Here is an 18,734-nt window from a genome sequence, read left to right on the forward strand (position 1 = left end):
AGATAGGGGGAGATCGCGAACGCCAGGTCTTCCCAGTATGAAAATGTGATGCAAGGGATTTTGTCATCGACAGCCATCAATACAGTTAAACCCTGCACAACTATTTCCTTGTGTTCAATAAGTTGCAAATTGTACATTGCTCTTGGAAAATTAAATATTTAATACAATAAGTCTTTAAAAAAAAGCCCTGCACAACTAACGTGCTGTTTCCTATTTAACAACAGCAACAGAAATAAATGATGCTCAACTGGGACCACTGGCTGATGTGATTTATTTGGACAAAACACAACGCAAGGAGAGTACGATTTACATCTGTTACACTAGCTACCTAACTTGGTCTCAAAACAAATTTGCTGTAGCTCTGATCTTGACTTGCAAGACACTGCTTATCTCTGCACTATAGGTACAGGCATGTACCTAGCAATATGTGCAGATCAATGTAATATAAAACCACTGCTAACCCTCTTTCCCCTAAACATGCATCACCCATCTAACTATTTGTAGCTAGCTAATAAACTAAACTATCGCCAGCTGATCGTTTTGTGAATAGAACTCCTGTGCATGGCATTCAGATTTGCTTTTTTTTTTTTTTTTGCAAACTAACTAGCTATATATCTAGCCATCTATCTGTACCATTGCGGATGATCCTTTGATCTCATCCATGATGCCTTGACGTCTGTGTTGCAAGCTACATGCAAAACACTTAAACAAATCTTTAGGACCAATGAGAGTAGAGCTACTGACTTCTGACGTCACATACCCATGTCCATATATGGCATTGCATTGGCAGCTATATTGGATTTTCTATGCGGTGACGTCCCTGGAACCGGGACAAATTATACCTCTACCATTGTGGTTTAGCCGCTCATTAACTGTAACGGGCAAGTTTCACTGTTTTGACTGTCTCCGCAAGTTGTCAGGAGAGTTACATGTAACTCAATGTTATAAACGGTAATCGCCGGTCAATAGGCCAAATGGTTAAAGAGGAAGCGCCGTGGTATTGCAAAATATGCTTGGTGGGTGGGTCTTAAATGCCAGCGCCAATGACACGAATAGAATGAGCTGTATAAAAGACGGCGACGTTTCAGTTTCATGTAATATAATAGCCATTTATCACCGTTGTGCAAAAGTGTGGTGGAACTAGAATTACAGGGAACTGTCGTAGTTCGTTCTATTTGAGTGGCGTAATCATATATTTCTGTAGACAACTACGCGCGAGGTTGTTCCTCAACGCGTCGTTCAGAATGGCTGGGCTGGTGAGTAGCAGAGGGTGTCACAAAATCAGGGGTTCCCAAATAAGAGAGCTCCTCGACTCCAAGCTCAACGTCCTTTTTGATTGCGACGGAGTCATCTGGAATGGCGAAACGGTAGTGGCAGGCGCGCCAGAAGTGGTGACGCTACTGAAACAGCAAGGCAAAAAGGTATTTTTCATCACCAACAACTGTACTAGGCCCAGAGCGAGCTACGTGACGAAGTTTATCCGGTTGGGCTTCACTGATGTCGCAGAGGAGGAGATCTTCAGCTCGGCGTACTGCTCTGCGGCTTATCTGCGAGACGTGGCGAAGTTGCAGGGTAAGGTGTATGTCATAGGGTGCCAGGGCGTTGTGAAGGAGCTACGGGAGGCTGGGGTTCCCATAGTGGAGGAGGACACTAACGCACCTACTGGGACCATTTACGACTACCCGTTGGACCCAGAAGTAAAGGCAGTGCTGGTGGGATATGACGAGAAATTTGATTTCATAAAACTGGCCAAAGCCTGCTGCTACTTACAGAATACTGAGTGCCTGTTTCTGGCCACTGACCCTGACCCTTGGCACCCACTGCGAGGAGGCAGAATAACACCAGGTAGGTGTGTCACTAGTGAGGGTCCTGCTGGCTTTTGTTCCTCCCCAGCACTAGTACAGCTGTTTTTGTTGTCTTTAAAGCGATTATCCAGTACTGTTTTGTACTTATTAGACAGTAGTTCTGGAAGTAGCACTCACGAGCCAAAAGTGGTCCCCGAAAATGGTGTACTGTGTGCTGAAGCTCATTGGCTTGAACTCGAATTGTTAAGGGACTGGCCCAAATCTGCACAGCTTCCAGAAAACAGTCACTTTCAAACTAGGGATTTTGTGGCTAATTTAGGTAAAACATTAATCATGCTCATAGACTATGCATGTAGGAACTAGCGATGGGAAACATACTTTCTGAAGGCTTTGCCGCTTTCACCAAATGGTGCCAAAAACAGTTAATTACTCAGAGCTTCATTATCCCTTCTCAATGTCCATTAGTGACTGCTGGTCAGCAATAAATAGCTGCATTTGATTATCGGATGTTTTTTCTGTCTCGTTTTCATCGAAACTCTGTGGCACAGCGGTAAATTGTTGGCTTTAGTAGCTTATAATCAGTTGAAATTCCATTTTTGCCTTCTAGTTTACTTTTTTTATCATGAATTTCAATTTCACATATTTAGCAGATGTTATTGATGGTGTAGGGAAATGCTTGTGTTCCTATATATGACATTATTTAGGATGCTTAAGACAGAAGCTTATACTATATTAAATAAAACAAATTATTTGAATAATAGTGCAGAAAGTCTGATTCCACATATTATTATTTTTTCAAAATAGTATGTCTTTAATGGGATTTGGACACCTACTAATCAATGATTAGTTGAATCAGTGTGTAAGTGCTGGGCTGGAACGAAAGCTTGCACATCCTTTAGTTGCCCAGGGGACCTGTGCAAGGTGAACATTATCTACTTCAATTTCACCTCAATGTAACAGGGTGAATAGGGATACCATGTAGAAAGGGTTTACTACATTTTAGCCCTGTGGGGCCTGGACATACAGAATCCACATTCATTGTTACCTGTCATGCAAACTTTTCACAGCGCACTAGGTTGGTTGAGCACACCTGTTGGTTAAACAATTACAGTTTTTATCAGAGAGATGTTGTCAGTATTTGGTAGACATGAGCAGTTGTGTAGAATGGCTTTGAATGCTGTGTGCTGTGCAACTCAACCTGTTTTTGCTCCCAGCAACACACAAGTGCTGCTCTGTTCATGAAATGAAGGATACTGCTCATAATGTTGTTTATAAATTGAACCCTGACAAAGGTTGTTTCGGGCATTTCCTCACTGTCTGGCTAAGTGGTCACCTGTACTGGTCCTGGAGAGCTACTGGTGTCTAGTTGGATATTAGGTTTTGAGTGCAGGCGTTTTTTTCCAACACAAACATCTTATCAACGTACAGTCAACTCCTAATAAGAGCACATCAAATAAGTGTAAGCTTATAAGTGCAGTTCACCAATTGGTTTTATTTTACTTGACAAAACAAATATCAAGCAGCTCCAGTTGACAACAGGCATTACAAATACATTTTTTGTTTAGGATTATTTTAGTGTGGCTTCAAAACAGCCCCAAGTCATTGCATTGCAGAATTGTATTGCTGAATCAGGAATATTTGTGCTAGGCTGGAACAAAAGCTTGGAAACTTTAAGAATGAAGGTTTCTGACCACTGCTGTACGTCAGTATGCCGTTTACAAGTTAAAACATTGAAAAGGTAGTAACTGGTAATCTTCCCTGACTCTCTGGCGCCGCTTCCTCCTCTCCCTCAGGTTCAGGAAGCCTCACGGCCGCTGTGGAGACAGCCAGCAGCAGGAAAGCCACGGTGATCGGGAAGCCCAGCTGCTTCATGTTCGAGTGCATCGCCAGCCAGTTCAACCTGGACCCCGGCCAGTCCCTCATGGTGGGTGACCGCCTGGAGACTGACATCCTGTTTGGGGCTAACTGTGGCCTGGACACCATGCTCACCCTGACCGGAGTGTCCACTCTAGAGGAGGCGCACGGCTACAAGGACAGTGACGACCCCGAGCGGAAGGACTTTGTGCCAGATTACGTGGTGGAGACCATTGCCGATTTCATTGAAGCGTATGAAGAGGAGGAAGGCTGAGGAGGACTATAGAAAGAGGAGACCCCTGAAGCTGTGCCTGAGAGACCTGGGTCATGTTCATTAGAGTACGCAACGGAAAGCGTTTTAAACCGCTTTGCAGCGGAAAGTGAAAATTCCCTCCATGTTTCAATCCATTTGGTGCCTAATGAACACGACCCTGGATATATCAGAAAAGGGATTAGTTTGGTGGTGTTATAAGCAGTCATTTGTAAAGCCTTTAAGAAGTCAGTGTGATGTGTTATAGTGCTTGCGACAGGCATGCTGTGCTTTTTATGCCGATAATCTTTGTCATGAGGCATGTAAAGATGTGGCATAACATTTTGGAAATGTTTTTGCAATTTACATGCTTATGGCAAGTGATGATGACATTGACCAGGATGCAATCAGAGATGCGTTGTAGACGAGCCCATTTCACTACAATGAAGATCGCGTTCACGGTAAAACGCTGAAGGTGTCGACTCATGAGGAAATGATCTTTACAACATGTCTTTGATTGAGTCCAGGCCATTGTGTAGTATTTTGGAAAGCTTTATGAATGGTGGCATAAGACCACCTGGAACATTATATACTGACACCAATAATGCAGTGTGAGACTCCACCTGGTTGTAGTTCCTAGTGTTCATTATTTGGGACATTTATTGGTGTAGTAGGAATGTCTTTGGTTGTACTGTAGTATATCATAGACGTCACCATATGAGCCCAATATACAAGCTGTTCTATTTTCCTTGAGACCATCCAGTGTTGAAATGGATAGGGATCCATCAAAGCGAATCATAACACCCAACGTAAATTGACTGAATTCATCTAAACCCACTGAACCAACTGTGCTGTTCCACAGTCAAAACAGAAGATAACGGAAGCTGAAAGCTTCCCTTGCAGCACCTTCATCTTTAGTATACCAAACCAAATACTGTGTTAGGTTTGAATCCAACAACTGGTATACCAAACCAAATGTTGTTTTTGGAGCCAACTGTCCAACATTTAGCTCTGGATATATGGAAATAGGGCTGGATAATTGGTTTGATGGAAATATGGATAAAATACTTGGTTTGATATTGGTTAGTTGGTTAGTTTTCCCACCTTTGTTAATGTGTGCCAGCAGCCTTGCTGTAGTTTTGGATCCTTTGGTCAATGAATCCTTGACTGTAACAAATATGACATGGAAATTGTTCTCACTTCTCACCTTTCTAAAGAACAGAGCATACGAGTGGTCCTGAATTGATTACCAACAATGAAATGTGTAGGACTGTATGTAGATCTAATTACCTTTTGATAAGCCTTCTACTGATCTATTCTACAAGTAATAATATTTGAATAGAACTCCAAGTGATACCAATGTTCAATGAACTGAAATGTGAATTTGCAGTGGAAAATATTGTACAGTAGTTTGGTATTTGAAAGTCAAAAAGGAACTAGTATGTTCCTTAACCATACCACTGTAGAATGTTAAGTTGCTGAAATGTTAACTATTAGGTGTATTTGGGAACTGGATTTTCAATGTTTTTTTATCGACAGGTGGTTATTAACCTGAAGAAGGGTGTGTGGATTTCAGTCAGGGTAATAACAAGAATGGCAGACAAACATTATTTTAATTGAGGTTATCACCATTTTTTTTATCAGTCTTTTTACTTAGCTGGAGGTTGTGCTAGAATTTTATTGTAAGACTTAAGACACATTTTCATACTGTAGATGAAGTACCTATTTCAATGGAATGCCAACCTGTTTTGTATGAACTTCATAGACATTCTGCATATTGTGAATTAGGTTTGTACATTACTTAATGTAGTGTACAATTGCATTTTGTTTTTTAATTAAAACTCTTGCTTTGTATAATTTCTGTCACACTTGTTCTCTACCAGGTCATCTCCAAATTTGTTATGATGGAGAAAGCCCTTGAGGACAAAATGTTCCTCAATGAATCAAGTCAGCAAATTAAGTTTAGGCTGAAGTTGAAGCCGGTCAAGGCTAGACTGAAATGACACACCTGGAAATTACTAATACACTCCTCCGTATGTATTTGGACAGTGCAGCTAAAATGTTACATTTAGCTCTATACTCCAGCATTTTAGAGTAGAGAGAACATTTCATATTAGGCAACATCAAATTTGATTGGTCACATACACATGGTTGGTTAGCAGATGTTAATGCGAGTAGCGAAATGCAGACTTAGAGAATGTCTGCTTTTATGAAGGTATTTTCATACATACTGTATATGTTTTACCATTTAGAACTTAAATCACTTTATGTATCTAGTATCTCCCCATTTTGAAGAAGTCATAAGTATTTGGACAAATTCACATAGCGTATTAACCCTTTACACTCGTGGGAATTGGCCTACATGGATAGGACTAAATTGAACTTTCTTACAGAAGAAATATAAAAAGCATAAGCATGGTAGTAATTGGAGATTATGGCAAAATTATTAGACCAAAGTTGAGGACAGCAGTTCAACCCAAACATTTGGGCTCATAGGTGGTACAGCGGTTTAAGGCATTGCATCTCAGTGCTAGAGGCGTCACTACCACTGGCCGTGATTGGGAGTCCCATAAGGCGGCACACAATTGGCCCAGCGTCGTCTGGGTTTGACCGGTGTAGTGCATTTTACATTTTGCCGCATTTGATAACGATATCTGAAAATACTGTACAGCCACTATGTTCCAATTAAGGTGCTTATCAATGCCCGAATCTGCCATTTTCAACCCTGATACAGGTATGAGAGTAAAGGGTTAAAGTAGTCAAAACTGGGGAGAGGTTAGCATGTTTTCTTGTAGACTCTTGTTACTTTCTCACTCGTCATTATTCATGATTAATTCATGATTTTTAATCATGTCAGCATCAACATGAATTAAAAAGTGTTCAGAAACACAAGGAAATTACTCGAGTCAGCATACACCATTCAGTTACTATTGGGCAAAACATCACCTCGTCTCCAGGCTATTACTCACAGTACATATAAACCTGTGACATCAATGATTCAAAGAGTGACGTTAGAATTCTATGGGAGTGACCTTACTGAGTAAAGTATTTGTCGAGCCGTGGCTCTGTTAACAAAGCTGCACAAGACAAGTACAGGGGAGCGTTAGGGGGAAGGTGTTGTGGGAGATGATTGATTGGTTGGTAGATTAAGCCTCCCTGTATTTTCTAATGAAGGCCAAGTTTGAGCGTTGGTCCACAAGACTTCGCGCATTTGGGCAGAAGTGTCTGGGAACGAGATTAGGCCAAAAAACAACCAAAACAAACTGCAAATGCATTTTTAGAGTTACAAGCTTAAGGAAGTCATCGTGTGCAAGGAATATGAGACTAAATACTAAACTGTTGCTTACTTTAACACCCTATAAGCAAATTTGTCCAAATACACAACTTATTCACTTGGGGGGACTAGATACATAGTGTTTTCATTTCTAAATGGTATAACAGATATGTATGAAAATACCCTCAAATAAATAGGTGACATTCTGTATTGTTGCCTCATATGAAACATTTGATCTCAAATCCAAAATGTTGGAGTATAGAGCCAAATAAAACAATTTTGCTTCACTGTCCAAACACATATGGAAGGGAGTATATATATACAGTGCCTTCAGAAAGTATTCACACATCTTAACTTTTAACATTTTGTTGTATTACAAATTGGGATTCAAATGGATGTAATTTTTTGCAAACGATCTACACAAAATACTCTGTCAAAGTGGAAGAAAAAGTACCTCCACCCTCCAAAATATTGCACTAATATACCTGTATATTGATTAGATAAGTATTCAACCCCCTGAGTCAATACATGTTAGAATCACCTTTGGCAGCGAGTCTTTCTGGGTAAGTCTCCAAAAGCTTTGCGCACTGGTGATGAAAAATATTTGCCCATTATTCTTTAAAAAGAATTGTCAGGCTCTGTCTAGTTGGTTGTTGATCATTGCTCGAAAGCCAATTCCAAGTCTTACCATAGATTTTCAAGCCGATTGAAGTCAAAACTGAAACCAGGCCACTCAGAAACATTCACTGGTAAGCAACTCCAGTGCCTTCAGAAAGTATTCATACCTCTTGACTTATTCCACATTTTGTTATGTTACAGCCTGAATTCAAAATGCATTAAATATGATTTTTTTATTACCCATCTACACGAAATTCCCCACAAAGTGAAAACATGTTTTTAGAAATGTTTGACATTTTTTGGAAAATGAATTTATATAAACATTCACACTCCCTGAGTTAACTTTGTACAAGCTCAGTCAAGTTGGTTGTTGATCATTGCTAGACAACCATAGATTTTCAAGTAGATTTATGTCAAAACATTAACTCGGCCACTCAGGAAAATTCACTAACTTCTTGGTTTAGATTATTAGGATCCCCATTAGCTACTGCAAATGCAGCAGCTACTCTTCCTGGGGTCCACACAAAACATACAAATACATGACAAAGTACAGAACAGTAATACACAAGAACAACATAAGATATTACATTAAATAAAAAATAAAAGAGCTATATATAGAAAAGACAAAAAAAGAAATGTGTTGGTAAGCAACTCCAGTGTAGATTTGGCCTTGTGTTTTAGGTTATTGTCCTGCTGAAAAGTGAATTAATCTCCCAGTGTCTGGTGGAAAGCAGACTGAACCAAGTTTTCCTCTAGGATTTTGTCTGTGCTTAGCTATATTCTGTTTATTATTTATTTAAAAAAAACCTCCCTTGCAGATGACAAGCATATCCATAACATGATGCAGCCACCACCATTCTTGAAAATATGAAGAGAGGTACTCAGCAATGTGTTGGATTTGTCCCAAACATAATGCTTTGTAGATTACTGCATTGTTGTGTTTGGAGCTTGCAGGAATGGCATTTCACTGTAGTTGTGCACATGACATTAAAACTTGTATTCAGGACAACAACAAAAAATGTAATTGCCACATTTTTTGCAGTGTTACTTTTGTGCCTTATTGCAAACATGATGCATGTTTTGGAATATTTTTTATTTGGTAGAGGCTTCCTTCTTTTCACACTGTCATTTATGTTAGTATTTTGGAGTAACTACAATGTTGTTTGTCCATCCTCAGTTATTCTCTCATATTAGCCATTAAACTTTGTAACCGTTTTAAAATCACCATTGGCCAATGGTGAAATCCCTGAGCGGTTTCCTTCCTCTGCGGCAACTGAGTTAGGAAGGGCGACTATCTTTGTAGTGACTGGGGGGTATTGATATGCCATCCAAAGTGTAAAATTAATAACTGCACCCTCTACAAATAGGTGCTCTTCTTTGCGGACCATAGGAAAACCTTGGTTCGCAAAGTGGAATCTGTGCTTGAAATTCACTGCTCAACTTAGGGACCTTACAGATAATTGTATGTGTGGATGTGTGTACAGAGATGGGGGTAGTCATTTAAAAATCATGTTAAACATTATAATTGCACACAAGTTGAGTCCATGCAACTTATGTGGATTGTTGAGCACATTTTTACTCCTGAACTTTAGGCTTGTCATAACAAAAGGGTTGACTACTTCTTGACTCGAGACAATTAAGCTTTTCATTTGTAACCATTCCTACAAACATAATTCAACTTTCACATTATGGGGTATTGTGTAGATCTGTGAAAACATCTCCATTTAATACATTTTAAATTCAGGCTGTAACAACAAAATGTGGAAAAAGTGAAGGGGTGAGAATACTTTCTGAAGGCACTGTAGCTGTTATCAGGTAGATAACTGATAGCCATGACAATGGAGTGTTTACAGTTTTTCGCTTTACATTGCATAATACATAGGCTATTAGAAGAAAACTAGACTGCTTGAATCTGCATACTTCCTATCTCATATCACAATACATTCAAAAAAGCATTTGAGATTATCAGCACTGCTTGAACATAAAAATAAACATTTTAGCGCTCTGATCCAACAGGATCTAGAGATAAATGTTTCTTTGTGCATTTTATATTGGAATCTCTGGCAGTTATGCTCCTAAAAAGCTATACAGTACTGAATAAATATCCAGAGAATGGTTTGGCAGGTTATCAGTGAAGATGACTGTTACTCTGGTCCACCACGCTGTAAAAGAAAATTAAGAGATGAATACATTCTTGACTGTTACAGCAGAAAAATACTTGAATTTTTATCTTCTATGATGACAAGTACCTGTAGTGGTATTGTTGAACCCCATTGTGATTGACTGTACATATCTTACCTGGATGTACTCCATCTCCTCTGGACCAACTATCCTTCTTCGATACCTCTGGGGAAGATCTCTGATAGTTGCAGCGGTATCTGAGGTTCCCGGGAGGTGAGTCAAGGGTGAACTGTGTGTACCACTGGACTGCTGTGCTGCAGCAACTCCCACTTTCAGCACCTCTTGGACTGAATAGGTTACAATAGGTTTAGACCCCAGTTCTAGTCTTAGAACATATTGCCAGTTATTTTCCGACCCATGGCTGTGTGGCGATACTTTTCCCACTTCTAAAGGAATATGGGTAATCGGTTCTGATTAGGATATCGTCCCGCAGTGCCCAGGAAATAATGACATCCAATTGTTAGATGCTACCATCCCCCCCTCCAAATCAAAACATGGATTTCATGTTATGTTTTCGCTTCGCACGCACAGCTGTCTGTTTCACACCAGTTTGTCCTAGCTAAATCAGCCTTGTAATACGAGCACCATCCTACCGCAGACAGGAAGCAGACAAGAAGTAGAATGAAGCTTGTGCATGCAAACATTGACATCCATGTTTGGTTTTGATTAGGAATTAGGAGAGAGGGTGGTAGCATCTAACAATTGGATTGAATTGTTTCCTGGGCACCGCTCAGCGTGCAAACAACGCATTCTTTATCAGAACAGTCCACCGACCACAGATATGCCTAACGAAGTTGGAAAAGCGTCGCATAAAAGGCATAGACACAGGTTGGTAAATAAGTTGCACGGGGGCTAGAGTTATATTGCTAGACGGAGACCCAATCTCTGTCTAGAACCACCAGGCTACAATAGGTATAGGTGGTCACAACCCTGATCCCTGAGGTTGGATATGGGACATTCTCAATTGGTTTGCTCTACTCTTCCATCCTCTCTTCCTTTTGAAAAACATCAAAAGTAACTGAGGGGAGGAGAGAATGTCGAAACAAATGTTTTTGTATTAAATGAGACTCTCCTTAACTTGCGCGTCATCATGCAAATTATGTATACTGTGATGAAATCCCAAAATAAGTGTAAAGTAGTATAGATAAAAGGATAAGTAGCATATAATTTAAAAATATGTGCATGCTTTTCTCCTTGAGTATTCAACAGCTGATTCAAAGGGGTTTTCGAGGCGGCGGATAGTCCTCTATTCGCCTTTTGGCATTGACACTCTCCAGGTCAGGGAGGAGTCGAGGACGGACTCCAATTGAGATTCTCCCTACCTACTTAGCCTAGAAGCTTTTGTTCCAGTCCAACATTAATACCTGGTTCAACTAATCTTGATGAGCAGTTGATTAGCTATATTATGTGTGCTAGTGCTGGACTTGGACAAAAAATCTGCACGTGACCAGTGTTTTTACACACTATTTGTTCCAGTATAGGCAAGGTGTCTGTCACATGTCATACTCATATACAGTATACTTGGGTCATATACTTGGGTCACTAAGGCGATGAGGAAACTTTATAAGTGGCGAGTGAAGGCGCACAGCCTGGTGGATTAAAATCATAGTTAGGTTACTCATATATTGCTTTTACATTTTCTTGAAATTATATCATATGTATTAATGATGAACGAGTAAGAAATGAGTGAATGAAACTAGCTAGCACTACCCTTTCAAACAGTCTACCGACATGCACTGAACTAGAACGAACATTAAAGCATAAAATAGCGCGTTGGCAATATGGATAGGTTACAGCATGTGGGATACACAAGCTATACCTTAAATGAAGCAACAAATCTACGTTTTTCTATTCTTAAAAATTGTATACCTGCACAATTGCTCTTCCAGCTGCTGCCATCTTTCTTCACCAGCATCATCATCGTATCGTCAACAAAGTTAAAACAGTACTTCCGGGTCACGGAATTTCCGACATTTTCCAAATAAAAGTTCCTCACGTAATCTTCTTCTTCTCTGAGTTTTATTGGCCGAATACAATCATAAGGTGTAATTTCGCCACCTACAGTACGGGATGATATAAAAAAATACACCAAAAACTAAACGTGTCTTGGATGAACAAATCATACTAATTACTTCTTTATATTTTTTTATTATAAAAAATAAACACAAACCAAATTCACGCTCCTACCCTGAATTTCAAACAAAAACGGCACTATTCAGATCCCTACACAGGCTCAGGAACCTGGAAGGGGGGAACTTCTTCATTCAGTACTGGCACCCCCCTTGGGTTGTGCCGTGGCGGAGACCTTCGTGGGCTATACACGGCCTTGTCTCCGGATGGTAAGTTGTTGGTTGAAGATATCCCTCTAGTGGTGTGGGGCCTGTGGTTTCCAAGAAATGGGGAGGTTCCCATTGCTTGGAAGTCAGCCACGTTTTGTCCTTTATTTAAAGGGGGAGATCAAGCTGATCCTAAATGTTATATGCCTATTTCTATTTTGCCCTGTTTATCAAAAGTGTTGGAAAAACTTGTCAATAATCAACTGACTGGCAATCTTGATGTCTAAAATATTCTCTCTGGTATGCAATCTGATTTCCGCTCAGGTTATGGATGTGTCACTGTAACCGTAAAGGTCCTCAATGATGTCACCATTGCTCTTGATTCTAACTAATGTTGTGCTGCTATTTTTATTGACTTGGCCAAAGATTTTGATACGGTAGACCATTCCATTCTAAGGAGTATTGGTGTCTCTGAGGTTTCTTTGGCCTGGTTTGCTAACTACCTCTCTCAAAGAGGGCAGTGCATAAAGGCAGAACATCTGCTGTCTCAGCCACTGCCTGTCACCAAGGGAGTACCCCAAGGCTCAATCCTAGGCCCCACGCTCTTCTCAATTTACATCAACAACATTGCTCAGGCAGTAGGAAGCTCTCTCATCCATTTATATGCAGATGATACAGTCTTATACTCAGCTGACCCCTCCCCGGATTTTGTGTTAAACGCTCGACAACAAATCTTTCTTAGTGAACAACAAGCTCTCTCGACCCTTAACCTCGAGCGTCGAGCAATCCCGTATCCGGGAGCGTAATCGTAGAGCCAAGCTCATTAGCATAACGCCACGTTAACTATTCATGAAAATCGCAAATGAAATTAAATAAATATATTGGCTCACAAGCTTAGCCTTTTGTTAACAACACTGTCATCTCAGATTTTCTAAATATGCTTTTCAACCATAGCTACACAAGCATTTGTGTAAGAGTATTGATAGCTAGCATAGCATTAAGCCTAGCATTCAGCAGGCAACATTTTCACAAAAACAAGAAAAGGATTCAAATAAAATCATTTACCTTTGAAGAACTTCGGATGTTTTCAATGAGGAGACTCTCAGTTAGATAGCAAATGTTCAGTTTTTCCAAAAAGATTATTTGTGTAGGAGAAATCGCTCCGTTTTGTTCATCACGTTTGGCTAAGAAAAAACCCTGAAAATTCAGTCATTACAACTCCAAACTTTTTTCCAAATTAACTCCATAATATCGACAGAAACATGGCAAACATTGTTTAGAATCAATCCTCAAGGTGTTTTTCACATATCTATTCGATGATAAATCATTCGTGGCAGTTGCCTTTCTCCTCTGAACCAAATGGAAACGTGCACGCAGCTGGAGATTGCGCAATAATTTCAATGGAGGACACCAAGGAGACACCTGGTAAATGTAGTCTCTTATGGTCAATCTTCCAATGATATGCCTACAAATACATCACAAGGCTGCAGACACCTTGGGGAAACGACAGAAAGTGTAGGCTCATTCCTGGCGCATTCACAGCCATATAAGAAGACATTGGAACACAGCGCATTCAAAATCTGGGGCATTTCCTGTATGAAATTTCATCTTGGTTTCGCCTGTAGCATTAGTTCTGTGGCACTCACAGACAATATCTTTGCAGTTTTGGAAACGTCAGAGTGTTTTCTTTCCAAAGCTGTCAATTATATGCATAGTCGAGCATCTTTTCGTGACAAAATATCTTGTTTAAAACGGGAACGTTATTTTATCTAAAAATTAAAAGAGCGCTCCCTATATTGAAGAAGTTAACCTTGTTCTGAACACCTCCAAAACAAAGGTCATGTGGTTTGGTAAGAAGAATGCCCCTCTCCCCACAGGTGTGATTACTACTTCTGAGGGTTTAGAGTTTGAGGTAGTCACCTCATACAAGTACTTGGGAGTATGGCTAGAAGGTACACTGTCCTTCTCTCAGCACATATCAAAGCTGCAGGCTCAAGTTATATCTAGACTTGGTTACCTCTATCGTAATCGCTTCACCCCAGCTGCCAAACTAACCCTGATATAGATGACCATCCTACCCATGCTAGATTACAGAGACATGATTTATATATCGGCAAATAAGGATGCTCTCGAGCAGCTAGATGTTCTTTACCATTCGGCCATCAGATTTGTCACCAATGCTCCTTATAGGACACATCACTGCACTCTATACTCCTCTGTAAACTGGTCATCTCTGTATACCCGTCGCAAGACCCACTAGTTGATGCTTATTTATAAAACCCTCTTAGGCCTTACTCCACCCTATGTGAGATATCTACTGCAGCCCTCATCCTCCACATACACCCCTCATCCTCCACATACAACACCCATTCTGTCAGTCACATTCTGTTAAAGGTCCCCAAAGCACACATCCCTGGGTCGCTCGTCTTTTCAGTTCTCTGCGGCCAGCGACTGGAACAAGCTGCAACAAACACTCAAACTGGACAGTCTTATCTCAATCTTTTCATTCAAAGACTCAATCATGGACACTCTTACTGACAGTTGACTGCTTTAAGTGATGTATTGTTGTCTCTACCTTCTTGGCCTTTGTGCTGTTGTCTGTGCCCAATAATGTTTGTACCATGTTTTGTGCTACTATCATGTTGTTGCTACCATGTTGTGTTGCTACTACGTTTTTGTCATGTTGTGTTGCTACCATGCTGTGTTGTCATGTGTTGCTGCCTTGCAATGTTGTTGTCTTAGGTCTCTCTTTATGTAGCGTCGTGTTGCCTCTCTTGTCGTGATTATTTTTAATCCCAGACCCCGTCCCCGCAGGAGGCCTTTTGGTAGGCCGTCGTTGTAAATAAGAATTTGTTCTTAACTGACTTGCTTAGTCAAATCAAGGTTAAATAAAATAAATAAATAAAATAATAAATTCAACCATTCCTTTGTTTCATCACAAAACTGGAGAGCAACCTCTGTCCGGTGAAGTTCACAAAACATATTGCATGTAACAAACAGTTACATGACCTACAGCATGATCAAGCAAGTTAATGTTTCCAACATTTTTGCACAACTAAACAACTTGCATATTGATTTAGAACCACGGAGAGTTCTCATAAGTCGCAAAAAAATAGGAGCTGCCTCCACTATTCCAGCACCATTTCAACTTCAACATTTCAACATCATCAAATCCCCTATGGTTAGTCTACTACAGGCAAGGATGAGCACGCTAATTAACATTAGCCTTCTACATCTAGCTCAGTTGCGATTTTAGCATGTAAATCGTGGTGGAGAAAACTCAACCATTTTTTTTTAGATGCATGCCAGCAAAGCCCCTACACAACACTATTTTAATTATTTTTTTCATTGGCAAGATTATCAAATTTAGGCATGACATGCCAACAACAAACATTGACACTACACATCCAAGTATAGCTGATCAAGTTATGAAAGACAAGCATTGTCATTTTGAATTCCGTAAAGTGAGTGTTGAAGACGTGAAAAAAATATGACAAGCCAATTGGATGGAATATTACTGAGTATAATAGCGGACGATATTGCCAATCCTATTTGCCATATCTTCATTCTAAGCCTACTAGAAAGTGTGTGCCCTCAGGCCTGGAGGGACGTAAAAGTAATCCCACTACCCATGAATAGTAAAGTCCTGTTACCAAACCTTAGTAAACTTTTGGGTAAAATTGTGTTTGACAATCCTATTTTACTATAAACAAATTAACAGACTTTCAGCACACTTTTGGGAAGGACTTTCAACAAGTGACTGATGATTGGCTGAGAGTAATTGACGAGAAAAAGATTGTAAGAGCTGCTTATGTGTTATGGCTTTACACCCCCTGTTATATTGTGGATAAAGAGTTACCTGTCTAACAGAACACAGAGGCTGTTCTTTAACAAAAGCCTCTCCAACATCATCCAAGAAGAATCAGGAATTCCCAAGGGCAACTGTCTAGGCCCCTTACTTTTTTCAATATTTACTAATGACATGCCACTGGCTTTGAGTTTCGATGTACAATGCCTTGCAAAAGTATTCACCCCCCTTGGCATTTTTCCTATTTTGTTGCATTACAACCTGTAATTTAAATTGATTTTTATTTGGATTTCATATAATGGACATACACAAAATAGTCCAAATTGTTGAAGTGAAATTACAAAAATTACTTATTTCAAAAAATTAAAAATTAAAAACTGAGAAGTGGTGCATTCATATGTTTTCAACCCTTTGCTATTTTGAAGCCCCTAAATAAGATCTGGTGCAACCAATTACCTTCAAAAGTTAAATAGTTGTGTTAAATAAAGTCCACAACCTAAGTGTCACATGATCTCAGTATATAGTTGAAGTCGGAAGTTTACATACACCTTAGCCAAATACATTTAAACTCAGTTTTTCCAATACCTTGACATTGTTGTCCTTAAGCCATTTTGCCACAACTTTGGAAGTATGCTTGGGGTCATTGTCCATTTGGAAGACCCATTTGCGACCAAGCTTCAACTTCCTAACTTTGTCTTGAGATGTTGCTTCAATATGTCCACATAAGTTTCCATCCTCATGTTGCCATCTATTTTGTGAAGTGCACCAGTCCCTCCTGCAGCAAAGCACCCCCACAACATGATGCTGCCACCCTCGTGCTTCACGGTTGGGATGGTATTCTTCGGCTTGTAGGCCTAGTGTAATCATTTCGAATTGTGATACAGTGAATTCTAAGTGAAATAATCTGTCTGTAAACAATTGTTGGAAAAATGACTTGTGTCATGCACGAAGTAGATGTCGTAACCGACTTGCTAAAACTATAGTTTGTTAACAAGAAATTTGTGGAGTGGTTGAAAAACTAGTTTTAATGACTCCAACCTAAGTGTATGTAAACTTCCGACTCCAACTGTATATAAATCTAGTTCCTGCATGTGTCTGGCACCGTATCCTATCTTAACTTTTAGAACATATTCTGGGCATTCTGACAGATGACCAGCACAGGCAGGAACCATTGATTATTTACGAAAGACAAGATTACCATTTTCAAGGCTGTGTCTTCACAGGATAACATTTCCCTCACAACATGAAAATCAAAGTACATGCACGCAATAGTATAACATTGAGTGTTAAAATAATGGACTCCTTAAAGCAGTATGAGAAGGAACTGGCAGGAATTCTTCACTCACTACAGAATTTTTCTGTGATTAAATGAATACTTGGAAAGTTTGTGGATATTGTGTTCTGAAATATGAATTGTGTCATTTTTGTGGGAATTTCAAAACTCAGATTGATGGAAGCAGTTGTGGTCCCTATGTGTGTTTGTTCACCAAAGCAGTCTTATTTGGAAATAACATTAATGAATTTATTCACAACAACATGAAAAGTTGTATTGTGTATGAATTATCAGAAAAAATATTATTGCTGAGAGCCAGCCGTGAGCTGCCCAGTGACATTAGCCTACCAGACAAGCTACATTTCTTCTATGGTTGCTTCGAGGCAAGCAACACTGAATCAAGCATAAGAGCACCAGCTGTTTTGAACGACTGTGTGATCTCACTCTCCATTGCCGATGTGAGTAAAACCTTTAAACAGATTAACATTCACAAGGCCGCGGGACCAGACGGATTACCAGGACGCGTACTCAGAGCTGGCAAGTATCTTCAAAGACATTTTCAAGCTCTCCCTGACACATTCTGTAATACCTTCATATTTCCAACAAGACCACCATGGTCTCTGTGCTCAAAAACGCCATTGTAACCTGTCTCAATGACTGTCGTCTCATAGCACTCATATCTGTAGCCATGAAACGCTTTGAAATGCTGGTCATGGCTCACATCAACGCCATCATCCCAGATGCCCTGGACCCACTCCAATTCGCTTACTGCCCCAACTGATCCACAGATGACACAATCTCTGTTGCACTCCACACTGCCCTCTCCCACCTGGACAAGAGGAACCCCTAGGTGAGAATCCTGTTCATTGACTATAGCTCAACACCATAATGCCCTCCAAGCTCAGGACCCTGGGACTGAACACCTCCCTCTGCAACTGGATCCTGGATTCCTGATGGATGCCCCCAGGTGGTGAGGGTAGGCAACAACACATCAGCCACTCTGACCATCAACACGGGGGCTGCTCAGGGGTGTGTGCTTGTTCCCGCCTGCACTCCCTATTCACCCCTCGACTGCGTGGCCGTGCAAGACTCCAACACCATCCAACACCATCATTAAGTTTGCTGACGACACAATGTGGTTGTGCTGATCACCGATGAAACAGCTATAGGGAGGAGGTCAGTGACCTGGAGTGTTGTGCCAGCATAACAACCTCTCCCTCAACGTCAGCAAGACAAAGGATCTGATTGTTGACTACAGTAAACGGAGGGCCGAGCGAACCCCCATCCACATGACCGGGGCTGTAGTGGAACTGGTCGAGAGCTTCAAGTTTCTCTGTGTCCACAACACTAAGGAATTATCATGGTCCACACACACCAACACAGTTGTGAAGAAAG

General features: G+C 40.4%; 2 protein-coding genes across 2 annotated transcripts; one reads left to right on the forward strand and one right to left on the reverse strand.

Annotated features, from left to right (window-relative positions):
- The first annotated feature begins 829 nt into the window (after positions 1–829).
- Positions 830–5,766, forward strand: pdxp (pyridoxal (pyridoxine, vitamin B6) phosphatase). The gene is made up of 2 exons (XM_064941982.1): positions 830–1,845; positions 3,599–5,766. The coding sequence occupies exons 1-2, from the start codon at positions 1,245–1,247 to the stop codon at positions 3,931–3,933; spliced, it is 936 nt and encodes a 311-aa protein (XP_064798054.1). The 5' UTR covers positions 830–1,244; the 3' UTR covers positions 3,934–5,766.
- Positions 5,767–5,863: 97 nt separating this feature from the next.
- On the reverse strand, positions 5,864–11,932 carry LOC135517570 (alpha-ketoglutarate dehydrogenase component 4-like). Its single transcript, XM_064941983.1, has 3 exons — positions 11,852–11,932; positions 10,100–10,269; positions 5,864–9,963 (listed from the first exon to the last, which is right to left on the reverse strand). Exons 1-3 carry the CDS (start codon positions 11,901–11,903, stop codon positions 9,946–9,948), a joined length of 240 nt encoding a protein of 79 aa, XP_064798055.1. The 5' UTR covers positions 11,904–11,932; the 3' UTR covers positions 5,864–9,945.
- Positions 11,933–18,734: the final 6,802 nt, after the last annotated feature.

The sequence above is a fragment of the Oncorhynchus masou genome, chromosome 28, assembly GCF_036934945.1.
Source record: "Oncorhynchus masou masou isolate Uvic2021 chromosome 28, UVic_Omas_1.1, whole genome shotgun sequence".
Classification (NCBI taxonomy): Eukaryota; Metazoa; Chordata; class Actinopteri; order Salmoniformes; family Salmonidae; genus Oncorhynchus; species Oncorhynchus masou.